Here is a 24,456-nt window from a genome sequence, read left to right as displayed (position 1 = left end):
TCTAGTAAAAAAAAAAATGCTGGTTGCATATAATATACTGTAAATAATGTTTTAGAGCAAAGTTGAAATGCAGGGTTATATTCCGCTTTAAGGGGTAGAAAGACTGTGGTCCTCAAGTGGTTAAACACCACTGTTCTTCACTTTGTTTCTATTGTGCTAACCACAGTGAAAGTTGTGACTGCTGCTTGACAATCTATAAGGTGGTAACCATGCTGGTTGCATTTTTTTATTTTGATCTGCATTTTTTGCTAATTAGCGGCACTAGTGACAATCATGGGAAAGGGAACATTTGCACTGATAATAGGTTACCCATTAATTTAACTTAGGGGTTCCTTTATTGTGGATAACAAGCCTTGTCCGCAAAGCCAGGACAAGCCACGAGGATTGGGAGAGTAGTCTTCTCTAAATTAACCACTTGAGGACCGCAGTGTTAAACCCCCCCCCCCTTCCCTAAAGACTAGGCCATTTTTCACTACATAGGCCACTGTAGTTTTAAGGCCCCGCTGCAGGGCCACACAAGTGATCCCCTTCCCCTTTTCGCCCCAGAGCTGTTGGTGGGGTCTGATCGCTCCCCCAACTTTTTTTTTTTTTTTTTTTTTTTTTTTACTCCCATTAACCACTTCACCCCATAGGGGTTTTTACCCTAACGGACAAGAGCAATTTTCACCTGTCAGTGCTCCTCCCTTTTATTCGCCAATAACTTTATTGCTACTAATCGCAAAAAAAGATCTATACCTTGTTTTTGTTTTTTGCCACCAATTAGGCTTTCTGTGGGTAGTACATTTTGCCAAGAATTATTATTTTTATTCTAAATGCATTTTAATGGGAAAAATAAAAAAAAAAATCATTCTCAGGGTCTGGCCATTATAGTTTTACAATAAAACATTATTCTGTGGATAAAACCCGCAAATTGTATTTGCCCATTTGTCCCAATTATTAGACTGTTTAAATTATGTCACTATGACAATGTATGGCGACAATATATTATTTGGAAATATACAGTAGGTGTAATTTTTCTTTTTCCATAATTACACACCCCTATGTAGTAAAGTAATAGCTTTTTAATCTATATTTTATGAGATTATATTACTAAGTCCCCAAGGCAACTATTTACGGTGGCGGGAGAGGCGCGCACACATGCACAGCAGCAGGGGAGCAAGTGACGCATTAAAGCGTCCTGCAGCCGTTAACAAGACGTTTTAATGCGTCATCTTGTCAGTAAGTGGTTAAAATAATACACCTACTAGTTACTGCGGAGCTCATAAAGGGAATCTGAAGTGAAAATAAACTTATGAGATAAATAATTGTATGTGTAGAGGTATGGTTCTGATTCAGTTCTGAAACATGCCTGAAGAAGAAATTTAAAGTTTAGAAAGCTTGCATAGAAATCTTTTACAGTTAGTCATTAAGGGACTATTCACACTGGTGCGGTGGGTCATTTTACAGCGCCTCACTGCAATGCCAATGAAAGCCTCTGGGTGCTCTCATACAGCATGCGGTGCAGTGCACAGGAGGTTGCTGTTTTACCGCATACGTACGTTGCAACGTGGCGGACCAGAAGTCATGTAAGTGTATGGCTGTGCGGGGATTTAAAAAATGGTAGTGGCGTAGAAGCGTATTTTTACAATGCACTTCCGTATTTCTGAAATGAGAAGTGAGCGCAAGCGACGTCACTTCCTGTTTGGCGGTTACCACCTGGGCTACACCGCTAACACTGGTTTGCAGTGTGAAACCAGTCTAAAAGTATCACCTAAACAACTTTTCGGGAAAAAAAAAATGAAAATAAAAATATGAAACTACTAATGTTCTATTAATTATCTGTACTACGCAATTCTATTCATTATATCATAAGTTTGTGTTTTGTTTTTTCCACTTCAGTGTAACTTTAACATTTTTGTCATGTTGTTTCAAAGTTTGACTAAACAGGGAAGTGCTTTTTGTGTTTTGTAGTCCTTGATGGCCCTCCTGAATTTACAGCCCCACTGCATTATACAACAATCAAGGAAGAGAATATAATTGAAATCCGACACGTTAATCGTGGCGAGGTAACCTCCTTAGCGGTAATCCTGAGTCAGGCTCGGCCCGGAAATCCGCAGCTCAGAGTGGTAACCCCGAGCTTGACTTTGGGTAGCCATCAGGAGGTATATGCAGAGCCTGTGCACTACGGGCATATGCAACTCTCCTCCCCAGGATCCGGATGCTGGCAGTTATTCTTCTTTCGGTCCTCGGAGGCTCTCTGTTTCTCTGGCGAGGTCGCCATTTGTCACATGGCAACAGACGGCGATCTCACTATAGGGATGGAGCGCCACCCGGTAGACAGAGGGGGAGAATAGCAGCTCTGGATCCAGGGCAGGTGAGTTATATGCACGTCTGCCGCAGATCTAAACGGTATGTTTGTTTTTTCTTCATGCTTTTAGAATCTAAAAGCTTGTTAAAAAATTGCACAGTTTTCATATCCTAAAATCCAGAAGTAATCATACTGCTAGGGAGGTGAAAACTGAGTGTTTGATTAGCTAAGCAACTGCATGATTCATGCCAGCATGACCTGTAACAACCACCACAAATGGCATACCGTAGATGGTGTGTGTGTGTGTGTGTGTCTTCAAAAGTGCCATGAAGAATTAACAAGCATTTGTGATATTTCAGGGATCCAGAAATCTGGCGCTTGGCTTGCTTAAAAGTTTGGGGCAGGAACTGTGTGAAGCTGGTACCTTATACTACTTGGAGGCAGATGTTTCTTGACAGGCCACGTGTTCGATTTGATGGTATGTTTTATTTGACTGTACATTGTGATTTTACAATACTTTGATCTTTCTATCAAGTGACTGTACATCATACGTTTTTTTTTTTATAGGCGTGTATGTAAGTAAAACTACATATATACGCCAGGGAGAGCAGTCTCTGGATGGATTTTACCGGGCATGGCACCAAGTGGAATATTACAGGTGTGTAAGCACTTTTCTCCATAGGTTTATGACTTTTGAAAAATGTAAATTGTGATTTGCAGCATTGAAGGCATACTACTGCTGCCCTGTGTGTGGTTATTCCCAAATCGCACACTAGGAAGGAATGAGTCTCTTGCCTCTAATAACCTGCAATGGGGAATTCTTACAGTCTTTCTTTATTATTAAGGGAAGATCTAAGCTGAAAAGAAAAAAAAACAAGACCTACTTACCTGGGGCTTCCTCCAGCCTTTGGAGCCGATGTGTCCCTTGCTGCAGCCCCGCTCCCGGCCGGTGGCCTGGGTTCCCCTCCGTTGTAGATACCGACCGGCATCTGCTGCGTCTGTGGGGCCACACCACTCGTGACTGCGTTCTCGTAGCCTGGAGCGCAGTGCGCAGGGGCAGAAGTACTGCGCCTGCGCAAAACACTCCAAACCACTTGCGAAGATGCCGACCTGGCAATCTGCAACAGAGGGGACTCTGGGCCACTGGCTGGGAGCGGAGCTGCGGCAAGTGACAAATCTGCTCCAGAGGATGCCAGGTAAGTAGATTTTTTTTTTTTTTTTTTTTTTTTTTTTTTTACTCGGACCTTCCCTTTAAATAAAAGCTTTAACATGGAATAAAATGGTACTTAGAGCAGCCAAGTAGGCACCCCATCTTTTTTGCATATATTTAACTTGACGGTGAGCTCTGTGTTGTCTGAAATAGTGGGTGTTATGTTCATATTTGATTTTAAAGGAAAAATAAATCAAAATGTGCTGCCACTGATATACTTGCCTGGGGCTTCCTCCAGCCCCTGGTAGCCAACATGTCCCACGCAGCATCTCTGCTTGCAGTCGCCGGCCCAGGGTCCCCGCCGATGCAGAGGCCGACCTCCAGGTCGTCCGCTATTGCACCTGTGCAAGCATTGCTGTCTATCAAGTCCATGTTGTCCGCAGAACTACTGCGCCTGCACAGTACTCTGCGAACAACGTGGACTTGCTTGACCACGGCACTAACGCGTAGGCGCAGTAGAGGTCGTCGGCCTTTGGGCCGGTGGCTGCGAGCAGAGATGCTTCGTGGGACATGTCGGCTGCCAGGGCTGGAGGAAGCCCCGGGCAAGTATATCAGTGACAGCACATTTTGAGTGGCGATTCCTTTTAACTGTTTATGAATCATTTAAGTATAATTGTTAATGGGCACTTGAAGTGAGAGGGGTATGAAAAACTGACATTTTTAATTTTAAACAGTACTAGTTGCCTGGCTGTCCTGCTGATCCTTTGCCTCTAATACGTTGAACAAGCATACAGATCAGATGTTTCTGCCAAGATTGGCTGCATGCTTATTTTAGGTATATGATTGACACTACTGATGCCAGGGCTGCCAGGCAACTGGAATTATTTAAAGGCCAACTGTAGGGAGAAGAATAAGGAGGCTGCCATATTTATTTCTTTTTAAACAATACCAGTTGCCTGGCAACCCTGCTGATCTATTTGTCTGCAGTAATGTCTGACTAAGGGCTCATTTCAACGGGCAGTTGAGCTGTGTGCTCAGCAAGCAGTTACCAGGTGGCAGCAAGCAGTTGTGGGCAGCAGCATGCCTTTTAAGGCATCTTTTCCATGGACAGTTGATAGGCAGTGAAATGCCTCTTAAACTCACAACCGCTTGCTGCTGCCTGGCAACTGCTTGCTGAGCACACAGTTCAACAGTCTGTGGAAAAGAGGCCTGACACCAGAAACAAGCATGCAGCTAATCTTGTCAGTTTAGACAATAATGTCAAACGCCTGATCTGCATATGCTTGTTTAGGGTGTATGGCTAAAGGTATTAAAGGCAAAGGATCAGCAGGACAGCCAGGTAACTAGTGTTGCTTAAAAGGAAATGTATATGGCAGCCTCCATATCCCTCTCACTTCAGTTTATTTTTTTATTTTTTTTATTTATTTTTTTTGTAAGAATTCTATAATGCTGGTTATAATTGCCTTAATTGTAGCAATTGCCAGTACTTCAGAACGAGAATTCCAGAAGTAGCATGTGATCAGTTTTGATCAGGTGATTGGAATTGTAAGATTTTCTGGTAATATCATGTACTATAGGAGGAGGTTATTATAGCAATTCGAGCCTTGCACAGGCTTTTTGCATGTATTAGCTGCTTCTCCATGTGTTGTTATACACAGGAGCATCAATAGTAATCCTATCAATGTGGCGCAAAAGGTTTGTAATATTGGTCTGTGTTATCTAGTTTGATGCTGTATTTTTTATACCACAGGTATATGAGATTCTTTCCTGATGGTCACATCGTTATGCTAACTACTCCGGAGGAACCTCAAACAATTGTACCTCGGTTACGGACAAAAAATGCAAGGTATTTTTAATATTTCCGACAATATGCTTTGTAAATGTTGTTTTGAGTTCACACTAGGAGGAAGTGCAGTTGGTTTTGGAGAAAGGTTGCAGACCATGGAAATGTAACTGAATGATTTCCTTGTGATCCAGGATTAGTGATTGGTAATGTTTGGCCACTTTAGGACTGGGCAAGAGACTCACTTCTGCAGTTCATTATGAATGCCACAGATAGACTATGAAGCCCTTCCCACTATTACGCCTCTGCTGCTTCCCTCTGTCAATGTCTGCATTGGCTTTCAGCTGACCTCAGAAACAAAGTAAGGGCCGGTTCACACGGGCGACTGCCGGGTGTTACGCAGCGTCTCAGTCAAATGCTTTTGCAGAAAAGCATTTGATGGCTTTCGGTGGCGATCAGTGTTTTTCACAGAGAAGCGGCAGTTAAAGTGCACCTAAACTGAGAGGGATATGTATGTTGTTGCCTGTCAGTCCTGATGATCTCTTTGGCTGCAGTAGTGGCTAAATCGCACCTGAAACAAGCATGCAGCTAATCCAGTCTGACTTCAGTCAGAGTACCTGATCTGCATGCTTGTTGAGGGGCTGTGGCTGAAAGTATTAGAGACACAAGATCAGCAGGAGAGTCAGGCAACCGGTATTATTTAATAGGAAAAATCCATATCCTTCTCAGTTTAGGTTCAATTTAAGCGACCCTGGAAGCTGCATGTTGCTTCCTGGGTCTGCTGAAACGCCAAGAAAAATTGGGAGCGGAATGCAGCATTCGCACACACTACGGTAAAAGTACAGAATAAGTGCTGCCATTCACTTGAATGGGCAGCGTTAACCGATTAGCGTCTCGGCCGGCAGAAGACGACCCCCAATTGCCTGTGTGAACCGGCCCTAAAGCTACTATAGTTTGCCTGTACATTTCCTCAAGCCTCTGTCTATATGGTTCTCTAAATTCATGCAGAATTACATCCCAGCGGCTTCTCCAGTGACCCACTAATGTCCTCATTCATAACCTATTGCCATTCATTGCTCCAGGACTCCCACATTCTAGCCGTAGTATATTCAGGCAGGCTCTCAAGACTCACCTCTTCAAAATCACCTATTCATCCTGAGCACTGCTCTAACTCTTTATTACTATTTAACTTCCTTTTCCATTTTGTATTGAGTACTTCTGTATATTCACAGTACTTTTACAATGTAAACTTGATTGAGAGTAGTGGGTGTCAGAACACCTTCTAGGAAAAGACACGGAACAAAAACGGGAGCCCAATGGTACAGTACGTCAAGATAATTAGGTGAATGTAGAAAGTAAGTCTACTCACAAAGGTGGGTTGCAGAGGGGCAACCGACCGCAGGAGGCAGGTGGAGACAATAAACCCGACTCCACTCGGGGAGGTGACTGGGGACCTGTAAGCGGTCGCTCTCCTTGGGAAAAAGAAAGGGGACAGATGCCCACCGTGGTGTGAACCACGTGTGGTCTGTCTCCACCCCTCAAACGAGTGACATGTGGGAGTATAGGATGCACTAAATGATTGTAAAGAGGCGCCCTGGTGGTTTATAAAAGCGTTTAACCACTTGCCGAGAGCCCACAGCCGATGGGCGGCGGCAAGGACTGGGCCTAAACAACCGCAATACGCCCATCGGTGGTGGCGGACGTGGTTATGCGCCGATCGCGTGACGCGATCAGGCACCAGCAACAGGCTCCGCCCCCCTTGCGCAGTAACCCGCCGGCCGTTCGGAAGCGCCGGCGGGTTACTAGCTTCCAGATCGCCGTATACAAAGCGTATTATACAGGCTGCCTCCTGCCAGTCCGAGGGACCACCAGGGCAGGCTGCAGCCACCCTAGTCTGCACCCAAACACACTGATCTGCCCCCTGATCGCCCACAGCACCCCTCAGACCCCTGCCCACCCCCCAGACCACTGTTTGCACCCAATCACCCCCCTAATCACCCATCAATCACTCCCTGTCACTATCTGTCAACGCTATTTTTTTTTATTCCCTAAACTGCCCCCTGGGGACTCCTGATCACCCCCCCCACCCCTCAGATTCTCCCCAGACCCCCCCCCCCCTTGTGTACTGTATGCATCTATCCCCCCTGTATTAACCCACTGATCACCTGTCAATTACCCATCAATCACCCCCTGTCACTGCCACCCATCAATCAGCCCCTAACCTGCCCCTTGCGGGCAATCTGATCACCCACACCATCAGATCGCCCGCAGACCCGCCATCAGATCACCTCCCAAGTGCATTGTTTACATCTGTTCTCTCCTCTAAACACCCACTAATTTACCCATCAATCACCCCCTGTCACCACCTGTCACTGCTACCCATCAGATTAGACCCCTATCTGCCCCTAGGGCACCCAATCACCCGCCCACACCCTAAGAACGCCCTCAGACCCCAGCCCTGATCACCTCGCCAGTGCATTTGCTTGCATCTATTCTCCCCTCTAATCACACCTTGAGACACCCATCAATCACCACCTGTCACCCCCTAGCACACCTACCCATCAGATCAGGCCCTAATTTTCCCAGTGTGGGCTCCTGATCACTCGGCCAAACCCTCAGATCCTCCTCAGACCCCCTTCCGATCACCTCCCCAGTGCATTGATTGCATCTATTTTCCCCTCTAACCACCCCCTGAGACACCCATCAATCACCTCCTGTCACCCCCCCCTAGCACTCCTATCCATCAGATCAGGCCCAATACAACCTGTCATCTAAGAGGCCACCCTGCTTATGACCGGTTCCACAAAATTCGCCCCCTCATAGACCACCTGTTATCAAAATTTGCAGAGGCTTATACCCCTGAACAGTCATTTTGAGACATTTGGTTTCCAGACTACTCACGGTTTTGGGCCCGTAAAATGCAAGGGCAGTATAGGAACCCCACAAGTGACCCCTTTTTAGAAAAGACACCCCAATGTATTCTGTTCGGAGTATGACGAGTTCATAGATGATTTTAATTTTTGTCAAAAGTTAGCGGAAATTGATTTTTATAGTTTTTTTCACAAAGTGTCATTTTTCACTAACTTGTGACAAAAAATAAAATCTTCTATGAACTCACCATACACCTAACGGAATACCTTGGGGTGTCTTCTTTCTAAAATGGGGTCACTTGTGGGGTTCCTATACTGCCCTGGCATTTTAGGGGCCCTAAACCGTGAGGAGTAGTCTAGAAAACAAATGCCTCAAAATGACCTGTGAATAGGACGTTGGGCACCTTTGCGCACCTAGGCTGCAAAAAAGTGTCACGCGTGGTATCGCCGTACTCAGAAGTAGTATAATGTGTTTTGGGGTGTATTTTTACACATACGTGGGAGAAATCTCTCTGTAAATGGAGAATTGTGTGTAAAAAAAAAAAATCAAAAAATTGTCATTTACAGAGATATTTCTCCCACCCAGCATGGGTATGTGTAAAAATACACCACAAAACACATTATACTACTTCTCCTGAGTACAGCGGTACCACATGTGTGGCACTTTTTTGCACCCCAAGTGCGCTAAGGGGCCTAAAGTCCAATGAGTACCTTTAGGATTTCACAGGTCATTTTGCGACATTTGGTTTCAAGACTACTCCTCACGATTTAGGGCCCCTAAATGCCAGGGCAGTATAGGAACCCCACAAATGACCCCATTTTAGAAAGACACCCCAAGGTATTCCGTTAGGAGTATGGTGAGTTCATAGAAGATTTTTTTTGTCACAAGTTAGCGGAAAATGACACTTTGTGAAAAAAAAACAACAAAAGTTAGCGGAAATTGATTTTTGTTTTTTTCACAGTGTCATTTTCCACTAACTTGTGACAAAAAATAAAATCTTCTATGAACTCACCATACTCCTAACGGAATACCTTGGGGTGTCTTCTTTCTAAAATGGGGTCATTTGTGGGATTCCTACACTGCCCTGGCATTTTAGGGGCCCTAAACCGTGAGGAGTAGTCTTGAAACCAAATGTCGCAAAATGACCTGTGAAATCCTAAAGGTACTCATTGGACTTTGGGCCCCTTAGCGCAGTTAGGGTGTAAAAAAGTGCCACACATGTGGTATCGCCGTACTCAGGAGAAGTAGTATAATGTGTTTTGGGGTGTATTTTTACACATACCCATGCTGAGTGGGAGAAATATCTCTGTAAATGGACAATTGTGTGTAAAAAAAATAAATAAATAAAAAAAAAAAAAAAAAAATTTTGGGGGTCACAAAGTGTCATTTTCCGCTAACTTGTGACAAAAAATAAAATCTTCTATGAACTCACCATGCCTCTCAGTGAATACTTTGGGATGTCTTCTTTCCAAAATGGGGTCATTTGGGGGGTATTTATACTATCCTGGAATTTTAGCACCTCATGAAACATGACAGGTGGTCAGAAAAGTCAGAGATGCTTAAAAATGGGAAAATTCACTTTTGGCACCATAGTATGTAAACGCTATAACTTTTACCCAAACCAATAAATATACACTGAATGGATATTTTTTTTATCAAAGACATGTAGCACAATAAATTTGGACAAAAATGTACACAGAAATTTTACTTTATTTGAAAAATGTCAGCACAGAAAGTAAAAAAAAAAAAATCAATTTTTTTGACAAAATTCATGTCTTTTTTGATGAATATAATATAAACTAAAATTTCGCAGCAGCAATCAAATAGCACCAAAAGAAAGCTGTATTAGTAACAAGAAAAGGAGGTAAAATTCATTTAGGTGGTAGGTTGTATAACCGAGCAATAAACCGTGAAAGCTGCAGTGGTCGGAATGGAGAAAGAAAGGCTCTGGTCCTTAAGGGGCGAAAAGACTGTGGTCCTCAAGTGGTTAAAAGTAAGAAAAGATAGATGTGGCTTACCTTAATGACGACAAATCTTTGTAAGAACAAGATTTACTTGTAGCACAGGCAACGTGTTTTGCGGGTCTAAGCCCGCTTCCTCAGGTCAATGAAAGTGCCTACATCAGCAGAAAACAAGACTCCTCAATATACCAGTACTAGTGATGTACATACATTTACATCAGTGATGAGCATACATTTAGAATGTCAGGTTGCTAACAATAATATTGTATTGTCCAATATAACATTTAGAACATTATAGCCATCAGTACTTGGAAGATGTTGTTTTAAATACGTTATATTATGTATATCAGGAGGTTATGGTCATTAGTTCATATACTAGGGCTACTGATCATTATCTGCTGGGGAAAAAAGATAGATAGAGAGAGAGAGAGAGAGAGAGAGAGAGAGAGAGAGAGAGATATATATACGTGTTACTAAGCGTTTTAATAAAAAATAATCATAATATAGTGTGCTCTAGGTTCTTCTAACCCTCCCGTGTTATTGTTTTTGTGCTTCACCCACTAGTGTGTATTGTACAACACTACCATGTATGTGATTTGTAAATAAGATATGGAAGTGGAGAGAGTTAGCTCCTAAAACTGCTGCCTGAAGTGTTCTCTGATCTTTTCAGGTAACAATTTTAATGTGTTTTGCTTAGGACCACTATTGTGAAAATCTGTAGGATTTAAAATGTTTATGCACACAAAGAAGCTTTATACAGTCGCAAGAAAAAGTATGTGAACCCTTTGGAATTATATGGATTTCTGCACAAATTGATCATAAAATGTGATCACAACCATAGACCATTACAGTCTGCTTTAAACTAATACCACACGAATAATTGTTTCCATGTTTTTATTCAACACACCATGTAAACCTTCACAGTGCAGGTGGAAATGGTATGTGAACCCTTGGATTTAATAACTGGTTGAACCTCCTTTGGCAGCAAAACCAAATGTTTCCTGTAGTTGCAGATCAGACGTGCACAACTGTCAGGAGTAATTCCTGACCATTCCTCTTGAGGTCATGCCAACAAAGCATCTCAATCAGGTTGAGGTCAGGACTCTGACTGGGCCACTGTAGAAGGCGTATTTTCTTTTGTTGAAGCCATTGATTATTTACTTCTCAGCGGATCGTTCAGAAACCGCCTTATCAGTCCGCCGACAGCGCGTACACACGCACTACTGTCGGCTGAACGTCCGCCCAGAGGGAGGGTCTGACGGACCCGTCGCTGCCGGATGTAGTGCGTGTACGCACCTTTAAACGTTTTTTTTTTTTATCAGGCCAGTAGTGACTGTAATCCCACTTAAATAATAAATTCTTTGCAACCAGAGGATTTTACAATGTGCATTAGCTTGAAGATTTAAAGTATTGCCAGAGCCGTCTTATGAACATCTTTACAGCACATACAGGTAGCCAACTACAATAAGTCTGTGGAGCAGCAATTAACAGCTTCAGTTGTATAGTAAACAGCTTAATTGGATCATCCACCGAAGCAACTGCAGATGCTCCCATGTCCCGTGCGTCTTCAGCTAGGTACACATACTGGATTCAGGTCTGCGATGACCGACTAACCTCCAAGCACACTGTTCTCTCCTTTACTGTGACCGCTGGAAGAAACTCAGTCAAGTTCACAGATGCCCCAAGCCACAGATGCCACTAGCCCCTAGGCTAGCAATGCTTCTGTACAGCACTCAGCCTTGAACTGTTGCCCGAGGGATTGCATCTCAGTCATTTGTAATCGGCAGCCCCCTGGCTGGTTTGTCACATCTTTGGGCCTGTAGTTTACTTGCTTTATTAATCAGTGGCCTGTTTGGGGATGGGTTGACTGTTAAAGTGAACTTAAAAGCGGATTCGAGGTAAACTTTTACTCATTGCATAATTGTGTTCCTTTCATATAGTTTATAGGGCATTCCTCAAGCCAAATACTTTTTTGTTTTGTTTTAATACTCTTATTCCCTATAAACTAAACTAGCCTCGCCCACAGCTTTTCAGAGAGCCTTGGCATTCAGTCCCAGGTAGCAAGGGCTTATGGGAACTCAGTCTGGGCAGGAGGAGGAGGAGGTTACTAGTCAGAGATTTCAGAGGCAGGAGGAGAGGGGAATGAAGTTTTCACAGGCTGAGGGCTTGAGATACAGATCAGCTTGCCCATCACAGAACATGGCTGCCCTCATTGTATCACAGCAATAAATAAGCATAAACTTTTGAAGCTGTTTGCAGCTAGATTTGCTGTGTAAACTATCTAAACTTTAGATATCTAAAGATCTATAGACAAGTTACTTGTTATAGTTACTTTTTTATCTCGGATCTGCATTAAAGTAAAAAAATAAAAAGTCAGTTTACTTACCTGGGGCTTCTTCCATGCCCCTGAAGTCCTCCTGCTCCCTCATCGTGCATCTGTGCTTAGACTCAAGTCAGGTATGGACAATGGACAAGGCGGGGAGCCGTGATATACAGGCGGCGGGGAGCCGCAGAGAGCGGCAGCATTAATGTAAACAGCCATCTAGCGATAATCTGTGTGTCGCTAGCGTGACGGTTTTAATAAGGGGGGCAGCAGAGCATGGGGGGGGGGGGGGGCGGCTGGGGGCACACTATAAGGTCACAGAGGCTGGTGATAGTATGCAGAATGTGCCTCTTTGTCCTATATGAATTGCAGAAACCCACCTTTGGCTCTCTTTAGGGCCTGTTTCCATTACCGCGAATCTGCATGCGTTTTCTGCCTACAGATTCGCATAACCAATACAAGTTAATTAGCCTGTTTCCACTTGTCAGGACAACAGGGCGTTTTTCTCTACAACAAAAATCTGCACAGCAGAACCACCAGAATTAATAGGAAATGAACATGCGTTTTCGCTATGCGAATTTTCCATGCAAATTTGCGTAAGTTTTCGCATAAATTCAATGTAAGGGCCTTTTTGGACTAGTGCAGTGCGATTTCTATGCGGAAAACGCATAAACGAATTCACATGCGCATGCAAATTTGTATGGAAATTTTAATGCGAATTCGCATGCGTTTTCGCGTTCCTGTATAAGGATGCGAATTTAACTATATCAGTGCCTGTGTGCCCTTACATTTATTATTAGGTATGCGAATCTGCATACATAAAACGCATGCAGATTCGCTGTAGTGGAAACGGCCCTAAAAGCACACAGGCACTGACATGGTTAAATTCGCATAATTACTAACATATGCGAAAACATGCACAAATTTGCATCTGCATGCGATTTTGCATTTCCCCTAACAAACTCAAGTCGGGTATGGACAATGCGGGGAGCCGCGATATACAGGTGGCGGGGGAGCCGCGGAGAGTAAACAGCCAGCCAGCGACAATCTGTATGTCGCTAGCGTGACGGTTTTTATAATGGGGGACAGCAGAGCACGGGGGGGGGGGGGCAATGTATAAGGACACAGAGGCTGGTGATAGTATACAAAATGTGCCTCTTTGTCCTATATGAATTGCAGAAACCCACCTTTGGCTCTCTTTAGGGCCCATTTCCATTATCGCGAATCTGCATGCGTTTCCTGCACACAGATTCGCATAACCAATACAAGTTAATTAGCCTGTTTCCACTTGTCAGAACAACAGAGTGTTTTTCTGTACAGGAAAAATCTGCACAGCAGAGCCATCAGATTTCGCACACTGCCTTGTGCATGCAATGTAATTAATAGGAAATTCGCATGCGTTTTCGCCATGCGAATTTTCCATGCAAATTCGCGTACGTTTTCGTATAAAATCAATATAAGGGCCGTTTCGACTAGTACAGTGCAATTTCTATGTGGAAAACGCATAAACGAATTCACATGCGCATGCAAATTTGTATGGAAATTTTCATGCGATTTCGCATGCGTTTTCGCGTTCCTGTATAAGGATGCGAATTTAACTATATCAGTGCCTGTGTGCCCTTACATTTATTATTAGGTATGCGAATCTGCATGCATAAAACGCATGCAGATTCGCTGTAGTGGAAACGGCCCTAAAAGCACACAGGTACTGACATGGTTAAAATTCGCCGAGGGGAAAGCATGGCCACAACTCTTCTGTGTTCAATTGATTAACTATAGGTGGTGGACTGGCATTAAACCCTTCTGCAACACTTTTTACCCAAAATGTATACATAGTTCCTATAAAGGTCACAAACCACTAAAGGTGAAAATATCAGGTGGTCCATGATGGGATGAGTGCATTTCACATCTCTGCATTATATCCTCCTGGTCAGCTACACAGTCCCTTTTATTTTCTGTCTGTTTTCTATATTCCTCAGGATTGAAGCATTGCTGCTTGGTCATTATCGTCTGACTCAAGATACAGATAACCAAACCAAAGTTTTTGCAGTGATAACCACCAAGAAGGAAGAGGTAAGTCCCACCTAGAGGATTTCCTGTACAAAACAATGCAGTGATGGGAACATAAAATGAAGATGTTAATGAGAAGCTACCAAGGGGATACGCAATACAATATAATGTTTAACAGAAACCTCAGCCTTGTTTTCATAAACAGATCTTCATCTTAGCAGGCATTATTAAAGTTAGCCATACACCCATGGATTGCCACCCAATGTGGGAAAACTAATAAGTCTCTAATCAGAGAGGGATTGATTCCTACCACACCAAGCACATCCATTTTAATAAATTTCAGCAGGAAAACCATTAAAAATGAATCGCAACCACATTGTTTGATGCAGAGCAACCCTATGGGCCATTGATTACATTCCTGCCCCACCCCCGATCAGAGAAGTTCTGTGTCCAATTAATAGTTTTGGATGATTTTAAGCCCAATCTACACAATACGATTCTTTGTGCGGTTCGATTACGATTCTATTTACGATCTGATTAAATCCGACATGTCCGATCGGGATTCGATTTAACAAATTCAATTGAATCCCGATTGGACATGTCTGATTGAATTGCATTGTAAATAGTCGTAATCGAATGGCACAAAGAATCGTATCGTGTAGATGGGGCTTTAGTAAGCAACTTTCTTTAGGCCTCTTTCACATGGGAGGCTGAGGGCGGTGAATCCACTGTCTGTTAGCTGCTCTAGTGCATCAGCCATGTACTAGTTAGTGCTGGGCACATGCAGCCCAGAGATGTTTATCACACAGTCAGACGCGACGTGCTACGGTTTTTTTGCTGTTAGAAAAACCGTGTGTCAAGCCCTGACATGTGGACTAACAGATGCTGCGTTAGATTGCATTCGGAAAGGTGCTTGGTGGCTGGCAGATAGGAGGCTGGGCTGCCTGACAAGTGTGTAGCTCAGTCTTTCATGTAAAAGAGGCCTCATTTACACTTAAAGGCAACCTGAAGTGAGAAGGATATGGAGACTGACATATTTATTCAATTTTAAACCATACCAGTTGCCTGGCAGTCCTCCTGATCCTCTGCCTTTAATACTTGTCGCCGTAGACCCTGAACATGTTTGCAGATCAGGTGTTTTTGACAAAAATGCCAAAATCGACTGCATGCTTGTTTCAGGTGTGTGAGGATGACATTCAACTGGTATTGTTTAACAGGAAATTAATGGCAGCCTCCTTCTTAGTTCAGGTTCCCTTTTAAAGTCATACTCTATTTCACAAGCATTAAGGTCAAGAAGTATCCCTCTTCACAGCTAAACATGGATATATGGTCACAGTTAATGCCATATAGTAGCAGCAATAAAAGTCGTTTGTATCAAGCTTAGACAAGCCTTTATCCAGCTTATTTGTGCCCATGTAGTACATTTTTCATAGTCAGGTCAGCACGCTTGCAGGCTGACTGTATGATTTTAAAACCTGGAGCATGGGGAAGAAATGCCGATGCCAAATTATGGAGTTTATTACTAAGAGAACATAGCGCCAGTAACCTCCTGCTACTTGCGATATTTCCACAGCGTGCTTTTAATGTAATTGGCTGCATGCTACTTGCGCTATTGGCTGCGTACCGTGCTAGTAACGTAAGCCTCCTTCCTGCAAATAAGAAGCGCTCCTATTGGACCAATCAGAGTGCAGGGATCCGAATGGACCTGAAGGGGTTTAGGGCGGGAGGAGAGGAGCGCTCCTTATTTGCAGGAAGGAGGCTTAAAGAGAAACCGTGACCAAGAATTGAACTTCATCCCAATCAGTAGCTGATACCCCCTTTTACATTAGAAAACTGTTCCTTTTCACAAACAGACCATCAGGGGGCGCTGTATGGCTGATATTGTGGTAAAACCCCTCCCACAAGAAACTCTGAGGACCATGGTACTCCTGGCAGTTTCCTGTCTGTGAACCTTGTTGCATGGTGCGAAACAGCTATTTACAGCGGTTTCCAACTGCAAAAAAGCAAGCAGCAGCTACATCACCTGCCAGCAGTAAAAATGTCACCATTTGATAAATGTCAGAATGTAAATCAGGGATTTAAAATATTTTACAATGGACAAACACTGGCTAAATCATTTATACATAATTATTGTAAAAATGTAGCACTTTTTTTTTTTTATTACATTATGTTCACTGGAGTTCCTCTTTAAGTTACTAGCGCTCGCTATGCTGCACTAACCGTAGCATAGCGTGCGCTCCTGTGATTACTTGTCCAATAGCGCACGTAGTGTGCAACCCATTACATTTAAAGCACACTGTGGAAATAGTGCGAGTAACTGAAGGTTACTGGAGCGGTTTTCTTTAGTGAAATAACCCCTATGTCTACAATAGCTTTAATTTAATAATTGTCTTGAGCAGCTCTATTTAAAACATGATTATCAGTTCCTGTTTTGTAACTGAACACTAAATATTTTTCTTTATGTACAGAAATCAGAGTACCAAAAGTATCGTTATTTCCGCCGTGCGCCAGTGCAGGAAACTGACCACAGCTTTCATGTGGGGCTTCAGCTGTGCGCTAGTGGTCGCCACAAATTCAATAAACTGGTTTGGATTCATCATTCTTGTCATATTACTTACAGGTGAGTATGAGAAAATGATTGTTGTATACCCTCCAAAAATTTACTGTAAATGAGCTTTTGTTTTTAACCACTTGAGGACCGTGGGTTTTACCCCCCTTAAGGGCCAGACCCTTTTTTTCCATTCAGACCACTGCAGCTTTCACGGTTTATTGCTCGCTCATACAACCTACCACCTAAATGAATTTTGCGTCCTTTTCTTGTCACTAATACAGCTCTCTTTTGGTGCTATTTGATTGCTGCTGCGATTTTTACTTTTTATTATATTCATCAAAAAAGACATGAATTTTGTCAAAAAAATGATTTTTTTAACTTTCTGTGCTGACATTTTTCAAATAAAGTAAAATTTCTGTATACATGCAGCACGAAAAATGTGGACAAACATGTTTTTAATAAAAAAAAAAAACCCATTCAGCCTATATTGATTGGTTTGGGTAAAAGTTCTAGCGTTTACAAACTATGGTGCAAAAAGTGAATTTTCCCATTTTGAAGCATCTATGACTTTTCTGACCACCTGTCATGTTTCATGAGGGGCAAGAATTCCAGGATAGTATAAATACCCCCCAAATGACCCCATTTTGGAAAGAAGACATCCCAAAGTATTCACTGAGAGGCATGGTGAGTTCATAGAAGATTTTATTTTTTTGTCACAAGTTAGCGGAAAATGACACTTTGTGACAAAAAAGAAAAAAAAAAAGTTTCCATTTCTGCTAACTTGCGACAAAAAAAAATTAAATCTGCCACGGACTCACTATGCTCCTCTCTGAATACCTTGAAGTGTCTACTTTCCAAAATGGGGTAATTTGTGGGGTGTGTTTACTGTCCTTGCATTTTGGGGGTGCCTAATTGTAAGCACCCCTGTAAAGCCTAAAGGAGCTCATTGGACTTTGGGCCCCTTAGCGCAGTTAGGCTGCAAAAACGTGCCACACATGTGGTATTGCCGTACGCAGGAGAAGTAGTATAATGTGTTTTGGGGTGTATTTTTACACATACCCATGCTGGGTGGGAGAAATACCTCTGTAAATGACAATTTTTGAATTTTTTTTTACACACAATTGTCCATTTACAGAGATATTTCTCCCACTCAGCATGGGTATGTGTAAAAATACACCCCAAAACACATTATACTACTTCTCCTGAGTACGGCGATACCACATGTGTGGCACTTTTTTGCACCCTAACTGCGCTAAGGGGCCCAAAGTCCAATGAGTACCTTTAGGATTTCACAGTCATTTTTGTTTCAAGACTACTCCTCACGGTTTAGGGCCCCTAAAATGCCAGGGCAGTATAGGAACCCCACTAATGACCCCATTTTAGAAAGAAGACACCCCAAGGTATTCTGTTAGGACTATGGTGAGTTCATAGAAGATTTTATTTTTTGTCACAAGTTAGCGGAAATTGATTTTAATTGTTTTTTTTCACAAAGTGTCATTTTCCGCTAACTTGTGACAAAAAATAAAATCTTCTATGAACTCACCATACTCTTAACGGAATACCTTTGGGTGTCTTCTTTCTAGAATGGGGTCATTTGTGGGGTTCCTACACTGCCCTGGCATTTTAGGGGCCCTAAACCGTGAGGAGTAGTCTTGAAACAAAAATGACTGTGAAATCCTAAAGGTACTCATTGGACTTTGGGCCCCTTAGTGCACTTAGGGTGTAAAAAAGTGCCACACATGTGGTACCGCCGTACTCAGGAGTAGTATAATGTGTTTTGGGGTGTATTTTTACACATACCCATGCTGAGTGGGAGAAATATCTCTGTAAATGACACTTGTTTGATTTTTTTTTTTTTACACACAATTGTCCACTTACAGAGAGATTTCTCCCACTCAGCATGGGTATGTGTAAAAATACACCCCAAAACACATTATACTACTTCTCCTGAGTACGGCAATACCACATGTGTGACACTTTTTTTGCAGCCTAGGTGCGCTAAGGGGCCCAACGTCCTATTCACAGGTCATTTTGAGGCATTTGTTTTCTAGACTACTCCTCATGGTTTAGGGCCCCTAAAATTCCAGGGCATTATAGGAACCCCACAAGTGACCCCATTTTAGAAAGAAGACACCCCAAGGTATTCCGTTAGGTGTATGGCGAGTTCATAGAAGATTTTTTTTGTCACAAGTTAGTGAAAAATTACACTTTGTGAAAAAAAACAATAAAAATCAATTTCCGCTAACTTTTGACAAAAAATAATAAAATCTTCTATGAACTTGTCATACACCTAACAGAATACCTTGGGGTGTCTTTTTTCTAAAATGGGGTCACTTGTGGGGTTCCTATTCCGCCCTGGCATTTTACGGGCCCAAAACCATGAGTAGTCTGGAAACCAAATGTCTCAAAATGACTGTTCAGGGGTATAAGCATCTGCAAATTTTGATGACAGGTGGTCTATGAGGGGGCGAATTTTGTGGAACCGGTCATAAGCAGGGTGGCCTTTTAGATGACAGGTTGTATTGGGCCTGATCTGATGGATAGGAGTGCTAGGGGGGTGACAGGAGGTGATTGATGGGTGTCTTAGGGGGTGGTTAGAGGGGAAAATAGATGCAATCAATGCACTGGGGAGGTGATCGGAAGGGGGTCTGAGGGGGATCTGAGGGTTTGGCCGAGTGATCAGGAGCCCACACGGGGCAAATTAGGGCCTGATCTGATGGGTAGGTGTGCTAGGGGGTGACAGGAGGTGATTGATGGGTGTCTCAAGGTGTGATTAGAGGGGGGAATAGATGCAAGCAATGCACTGGCGAGGTGATCAGGGCTGGGGTCTGAGGGTGTGGGCGGGTGATTGAGTGCCCTAGGGGCAGATAGGGGTCTAATCTGATGGGTAGCAGTGACTGGGTGATTGATGGGTAATTAATGGGTGTTTAGGGTAGAGAACAGATGTAAACAATGCACTTGGGAGGTGATCTGACGTCTGATCTGCGGGCGATCTATTGGTGTGGGTGATCAGATTGCCCGCAAAGGGGCAGGTTAGGGGCTGATTGATGGGTGGCAGTGACAGGGGCTGATTGATGGGTGATTGACAGGTGATTGACAGGTGATCAGTGGGTTATTACAGGGATGAACAGATGTAAATAATGCACTGGCGAATTGATAAGGGGGGTCTGAGGGCAATCTGAGCGTGTAGGCGGGTGATTGGGTGCCCGCAAGGGGCAGATTAGGGTCTGATCTGATGGGTAACAGTGACTGGTGGTGATAGGGGGTGATTGATGGGTAATTAGTGGGTGTTTAGGGTAGAGAACAGATGTAAACACTGCACTTGGGAGGTGATCTGACGTCGGATCTGCGGGCGATCTATTGGTGTGGGTGGGTGATCAGATTGCCCGCAAGGGGCAGGTTAGGGGCTGATTGATGGGTGGCAGTGACAGGGGGTGATTGATGGGTGATTGACAGGTGATCAGGGGGGATAGATGCATACAGTACACGGGGGGGGGGGGGGGGTCTGGGGAGAATCTGAGGGGTGGGGGGGGGTGATCAGGAGCGAGCAGGGGGCAGTTTAGGGCATGAAAAAAATAGCGTTGACAGATAGTGACAGGGAGTGATTGATGGGTGATTAGGGGGGGTGATTGGGTGCAAACAGTGTTCTGGGGGGTGGGCAGGGGGGGTCTGAGGGGTGCTGTGGGCGACCAGGGGGCAGGGGGGGGAAATCGGTGTGCGTGGGTGCAGACTAGGGTGGCTGCAGCCTGCCCTGGTGGTCCCTCGGACACTGGGACCACCAGGGCAGGAGGCAGCCTGTATAATACACTTTGTATACATTACAAAGTGTATTATACACTTTGTATGCGGCGATCCGGGTGCTAGTAACCCGCCTGCGCTTCCGAACGGCCGGCGGGTTACAGCGCGAGGGGGGCGGAGCCAGTCCCTGGCGGAGGATCGCGTCACAAATGACGCGATCGCTCTGCCTATGCCCGTACAAGGACCGCCGCCATTTGTACATGCGGCGGTCCTTGCGGGGTCCACTTCCCGGCCGCCATTTGTACATGCGGCAGTCGGGAAGTGGTTAAAAGCACATGTGCAGCAGACCTTTGTCAGGAACCCCAGCTGTCTGCTTACTTGAAGCGACATTGGAAAAGTACTGTACTCGCCTATGTAGAGGGAATGCTCTGGCTCCATTAGAGCCTGCTCAGGCCTCTCCTCCTCAGTATGCTTCAGAGGCACTCGTGTCCTCAAGTGCTTCTGAAGTTGGGTGGCTCTGTACTGCATGAGCGCGCAGTACAGACCCGCTCGTCTTCAGAAGTACTCGGTGACACTGATACTTCCAAAGGCTTCACTAGGGCTCCTGAAGGTGTATTCCACCAGTTGGTCGAATAACGTCAAGGGGGCGAGGGCAGCAGTATCTACTATGGCTTTAGCATTGCTTTTAAAGCAAACCTGTAACGTATAGTCAGAATGGGGCAACCACAACTTGGACGGGAACTGTTATTTTCATGTGTTTCCTGCTGTTTGTCATTTTTTTTCGCCTACCAATATTTTAGTGTACCTGTGTTTTATAAAAGTGTAACACTGCTTCTCTTACAGATCCACTGGAGAGACAGCTGTCACAGCATTCGACATTGATAAAATGTACACCCCGCTGTTCTTTGCCCGAGTGAAGAGCTACACTGCTGTATCAGAGAGACCTCTCTAGGGGGTCTGCTCCACTTCTGCATGATTACCGCTGAAAGAGTTTTAAGGAAATGTCGCTTCTGGCATACGTTTATTTGTGTCTTCTGCTGCAAACTGGGTGCTTTCTAAGAGATGAATTTATTTGTTCTGGGGCATGTAGGGTTAGGCTTGTTTTCCAAACTTGAATCTTGTTTTTAAGCATTGTGCAAATTTTGATAATTTTAGCAGCATTGTTTGTTCCTTGCACTTTTCTCTTTTGGGATGTAATTATTACAGTTTTCTGTCATAACATGAATTGCTCTGTGGCTGTATAAATGAATCTTGTGGTCTTAGACGTTCATCTGATTTAGTGAGTTATTGGGACTTTACTGGTAAGTGGTACATGAGAGGAGCTGTAACTGTCTTATTGGACACCTCTGCCCAGCCAATGGTGTCTTCACTCGTGTATAAGGTTCATTGTCTTCAATCGGCCTCATTTTTACAGAATTGGCAAAAAGTTTATTTTATTTTCCCCTTATATACCGGTATTCCAATTAAAGTATCATTTTTTTTCTCTAGCCCCTCACACTGGTATATTACATGAGAACTTTGTAGTGGCACCAATTTTGTAAACCGAACGTATCCCCATGTACTGGAATTTGTGTGCTCAGAAGCTGTCCTATCAGTTCTTTCATCCTTGTTTGTATAGTGGTGTAAAATCCCCACTGAGGGGAAACATGACTGTTAGCAGCTGGCCTGTACTTAAAGGACCACTATCGCGTAAAAAGTAGGCAGTTCAAATCTGACAGAACCAACAGGTTTTGGACTAGTCCATCTTCTCATGGGGGATTCTTGGGGTTTTCTTTGTTTTCCACAGCATTTCCTGAAAAGCAGTTTAACTGCATAAATAGTAAGATACCAGCCAGCCTCCCTACTCACTTGCATATTATTTTGTCATTTAGGCCTCGTTCACATCTATGTAGTGCAGAACGCAACACATACGATTTCATGCCATCTGCACCACTGCCTGCTGCGCTGCTGATACAATTCATTACAGTAAATGGGTCAGCTCTGCACTTGCGGGCAGTATGCAAACGCATCATACTGCTGCGCAGCACCTTTGATATGAATGGCAGAAGGGCTGTCTATTCCCTTCTGCTGTTATTGCGGGTTGCACATCATACGTGCTTCCAAGTACGCACAGAAGCGCATATGATGTGAACAAGCCCTTAGACTTAGCAACTGCTGTTCAGGAAATGCTGTTGAAAACAAAGAAAACCCTGAGAATCCCCCATGAGGAGATTGACTGGCTCAAAACCTGTCGGTTCTGTCAGATTTTAACGGCCTACTTTTTTCATGATAGTGGTCCTTTAACCTGGATGTAGTTCCACCTCCAGCCGGTAAGTGTGGGCAGAGAGGCTCAGGCTAGCACTGCATCCAATTTAAGCTCCAGATGACTGCTCTGGCAGTTAGCTTTGCCTGGAACTTTCTGCCATATATTTATATACAAAGGATGAAGGACCAGAGGGACCAGCTTTTGCATGCACATAAACCGAGTGTATGGTGATATGTTTGATTTACAAAGCTTGTTCCCACTTCAGGTTTGCTTGAAAGTGAGTGGAGATACCCAGATGATTAAAAAAAAATCATGTGAACATGAGTGTGATGGAGGTTCCACTTACTTCTGACAGTATGGATGTACTTTCTTAACTGCATGTAGACTGCAGTTCTCATTAGAATTTCATAGGAAAGCGTAATCACATGTCAAAAGCTGTGGGAACTCTTCACGCAAATCCTATTACCTCAGCTGTTGAGGGACTCACTGCTATATTCCCATTTGGGTTTCATGGCATAGCTATGGGAAGCTTTTTAAGGCCTGGGGCCCACTACAATTATTCCAGCTGCGCTTTGTAATCACCAGTGATTCCGAAAAGCTCTACGCAAAGCTAAGCCCACAGGATCCATTGTGATATATCCAAATCGCAGGTTCTGCAGCAATTTTGGAGTGATTGCACAATGCAAAAGATAGGAGCGCTACAAAGTTGTTTTTCAAAAGCAATTTTACAGCAACTTTGTAGGCGATTATTCGTATGGAAGTAAAGTTTTAAACAACTTGCTGAGTCTCCCCAGGTTCCGCCAGCTTCCAGCCCATAGCCCTTCCCCTCAGCACAAGAGGTTATCAGCGGAAAGTGATCTTGCGGGAAGCAGTTTAAACTTCATATCAGGATACAAGAGTATAAAAAAACCCCAGCAAATCAGAAGCACTATACAATCGCTGGCAGTAGATTCTACACTGCTTCCAATCGCCGTACAAATCACGCCGGAAATTGCTGTTGCAAACGCTAGCGAAAAGCTGAGCGTTTGTTATGATTGCCTATCTTTAGTGGGCCCCTGGCCTTATAGTAAATTTACAATTTGCCAGCATGTGCAGATCAAATAATTCTACATTTAATCATGAAAGTATAAAAGATAGATTAGCTATTTTCTTTTATATGATGATTATCTTTAAGGTTACCTTTTGCACAAGCGTTGAGCGCAATATCCCCACTATTCCTCTACAAAACCACTGGGCATAACCTAGATTGTTTTATCCTAGCAGGAACTAGGAATATATATTGGAGCCCATTAGGAAAGTCTTGTTTTATGTTGTGTGTTTTGGTTTGGTTTTTTGGGTTTTCTTTTTTGTAACTTTTTATAAACACTTGGCTCTGACAGAAAAGGCCAAAATGAATAAATCATAAAGGGCTTTATTAGTTACTACTTGTTTATTTAACGCAAAGTTTTGTTGACTAAAGACCGTAGAGCCTGCTCTAACATTCTCCATACCTTAGTAGAAAACTTAAAGGATACCGGCGGTGAAAAAAGTTGGAGAA

General features: G+C 43.6%; 1 protein-coding gene across 2 annotated transcripts in view; it reads left to right on the top strand.

Moving 5' to 3' along the window:
- The window catches only part of FBXO9 (F-box protein 9), a 73,077-nt gene extending 51,139 nt beyond the window's left edge, over window positions 1-21,938 (top strand). For both annotated transcript variants that reach the window (XM_068281371.1, XM_068281370.1), the window contains exons 8-13: window positions 2,647-2,765; window positions 2,855-2,945; window positions 5,188-5,283; window positions 14,355-14,448; window positions 16,854-17,005; window positions 21,518-21,938. In XM_068281371.1, the coding sequence (XP_068137472.1) occupies window positions 2,647-2,765; window positions 2,855-2,945; window positions 5,188-5,283; window positions 14,355-14,448; window positions 16,854-17,005; window positions 21,518-21,626 (661 nt within the window). In that variant the 3' untranslated portion in view covers window positions 21,627-21,938. The remainder of the gene's footprint in view (window positions 1-2,646; window positions 2,766-2,854; window positions 2,946-5,187; window positions 5,284-14,354; window positions 14,449-16,853; window positions 17,006-21,517) is intronic.
- Window positions 21,939-24,456: the final 2,518 nt, after the last annotated feature.

Source organism: Hyperolius riggenbachi, chromosome 4 (assembly GCF_040937935.1).
Source record: "Hyperolius riggenbachi isolate aHypRig1 chromosome 4, aHypRig1.pri, whole genome shotgun sequence".
In the NCBI taxonomy this organism is placed as follows: Eukaryota; Metazoa; Chordata; class Amphibia; order Anura; family Hyperoliidae; genus Hyperolius; species Hyperolius riggenbachi.
This window is presented reverse-complemented; position numbering and strand designations above follow the sequence as displayed.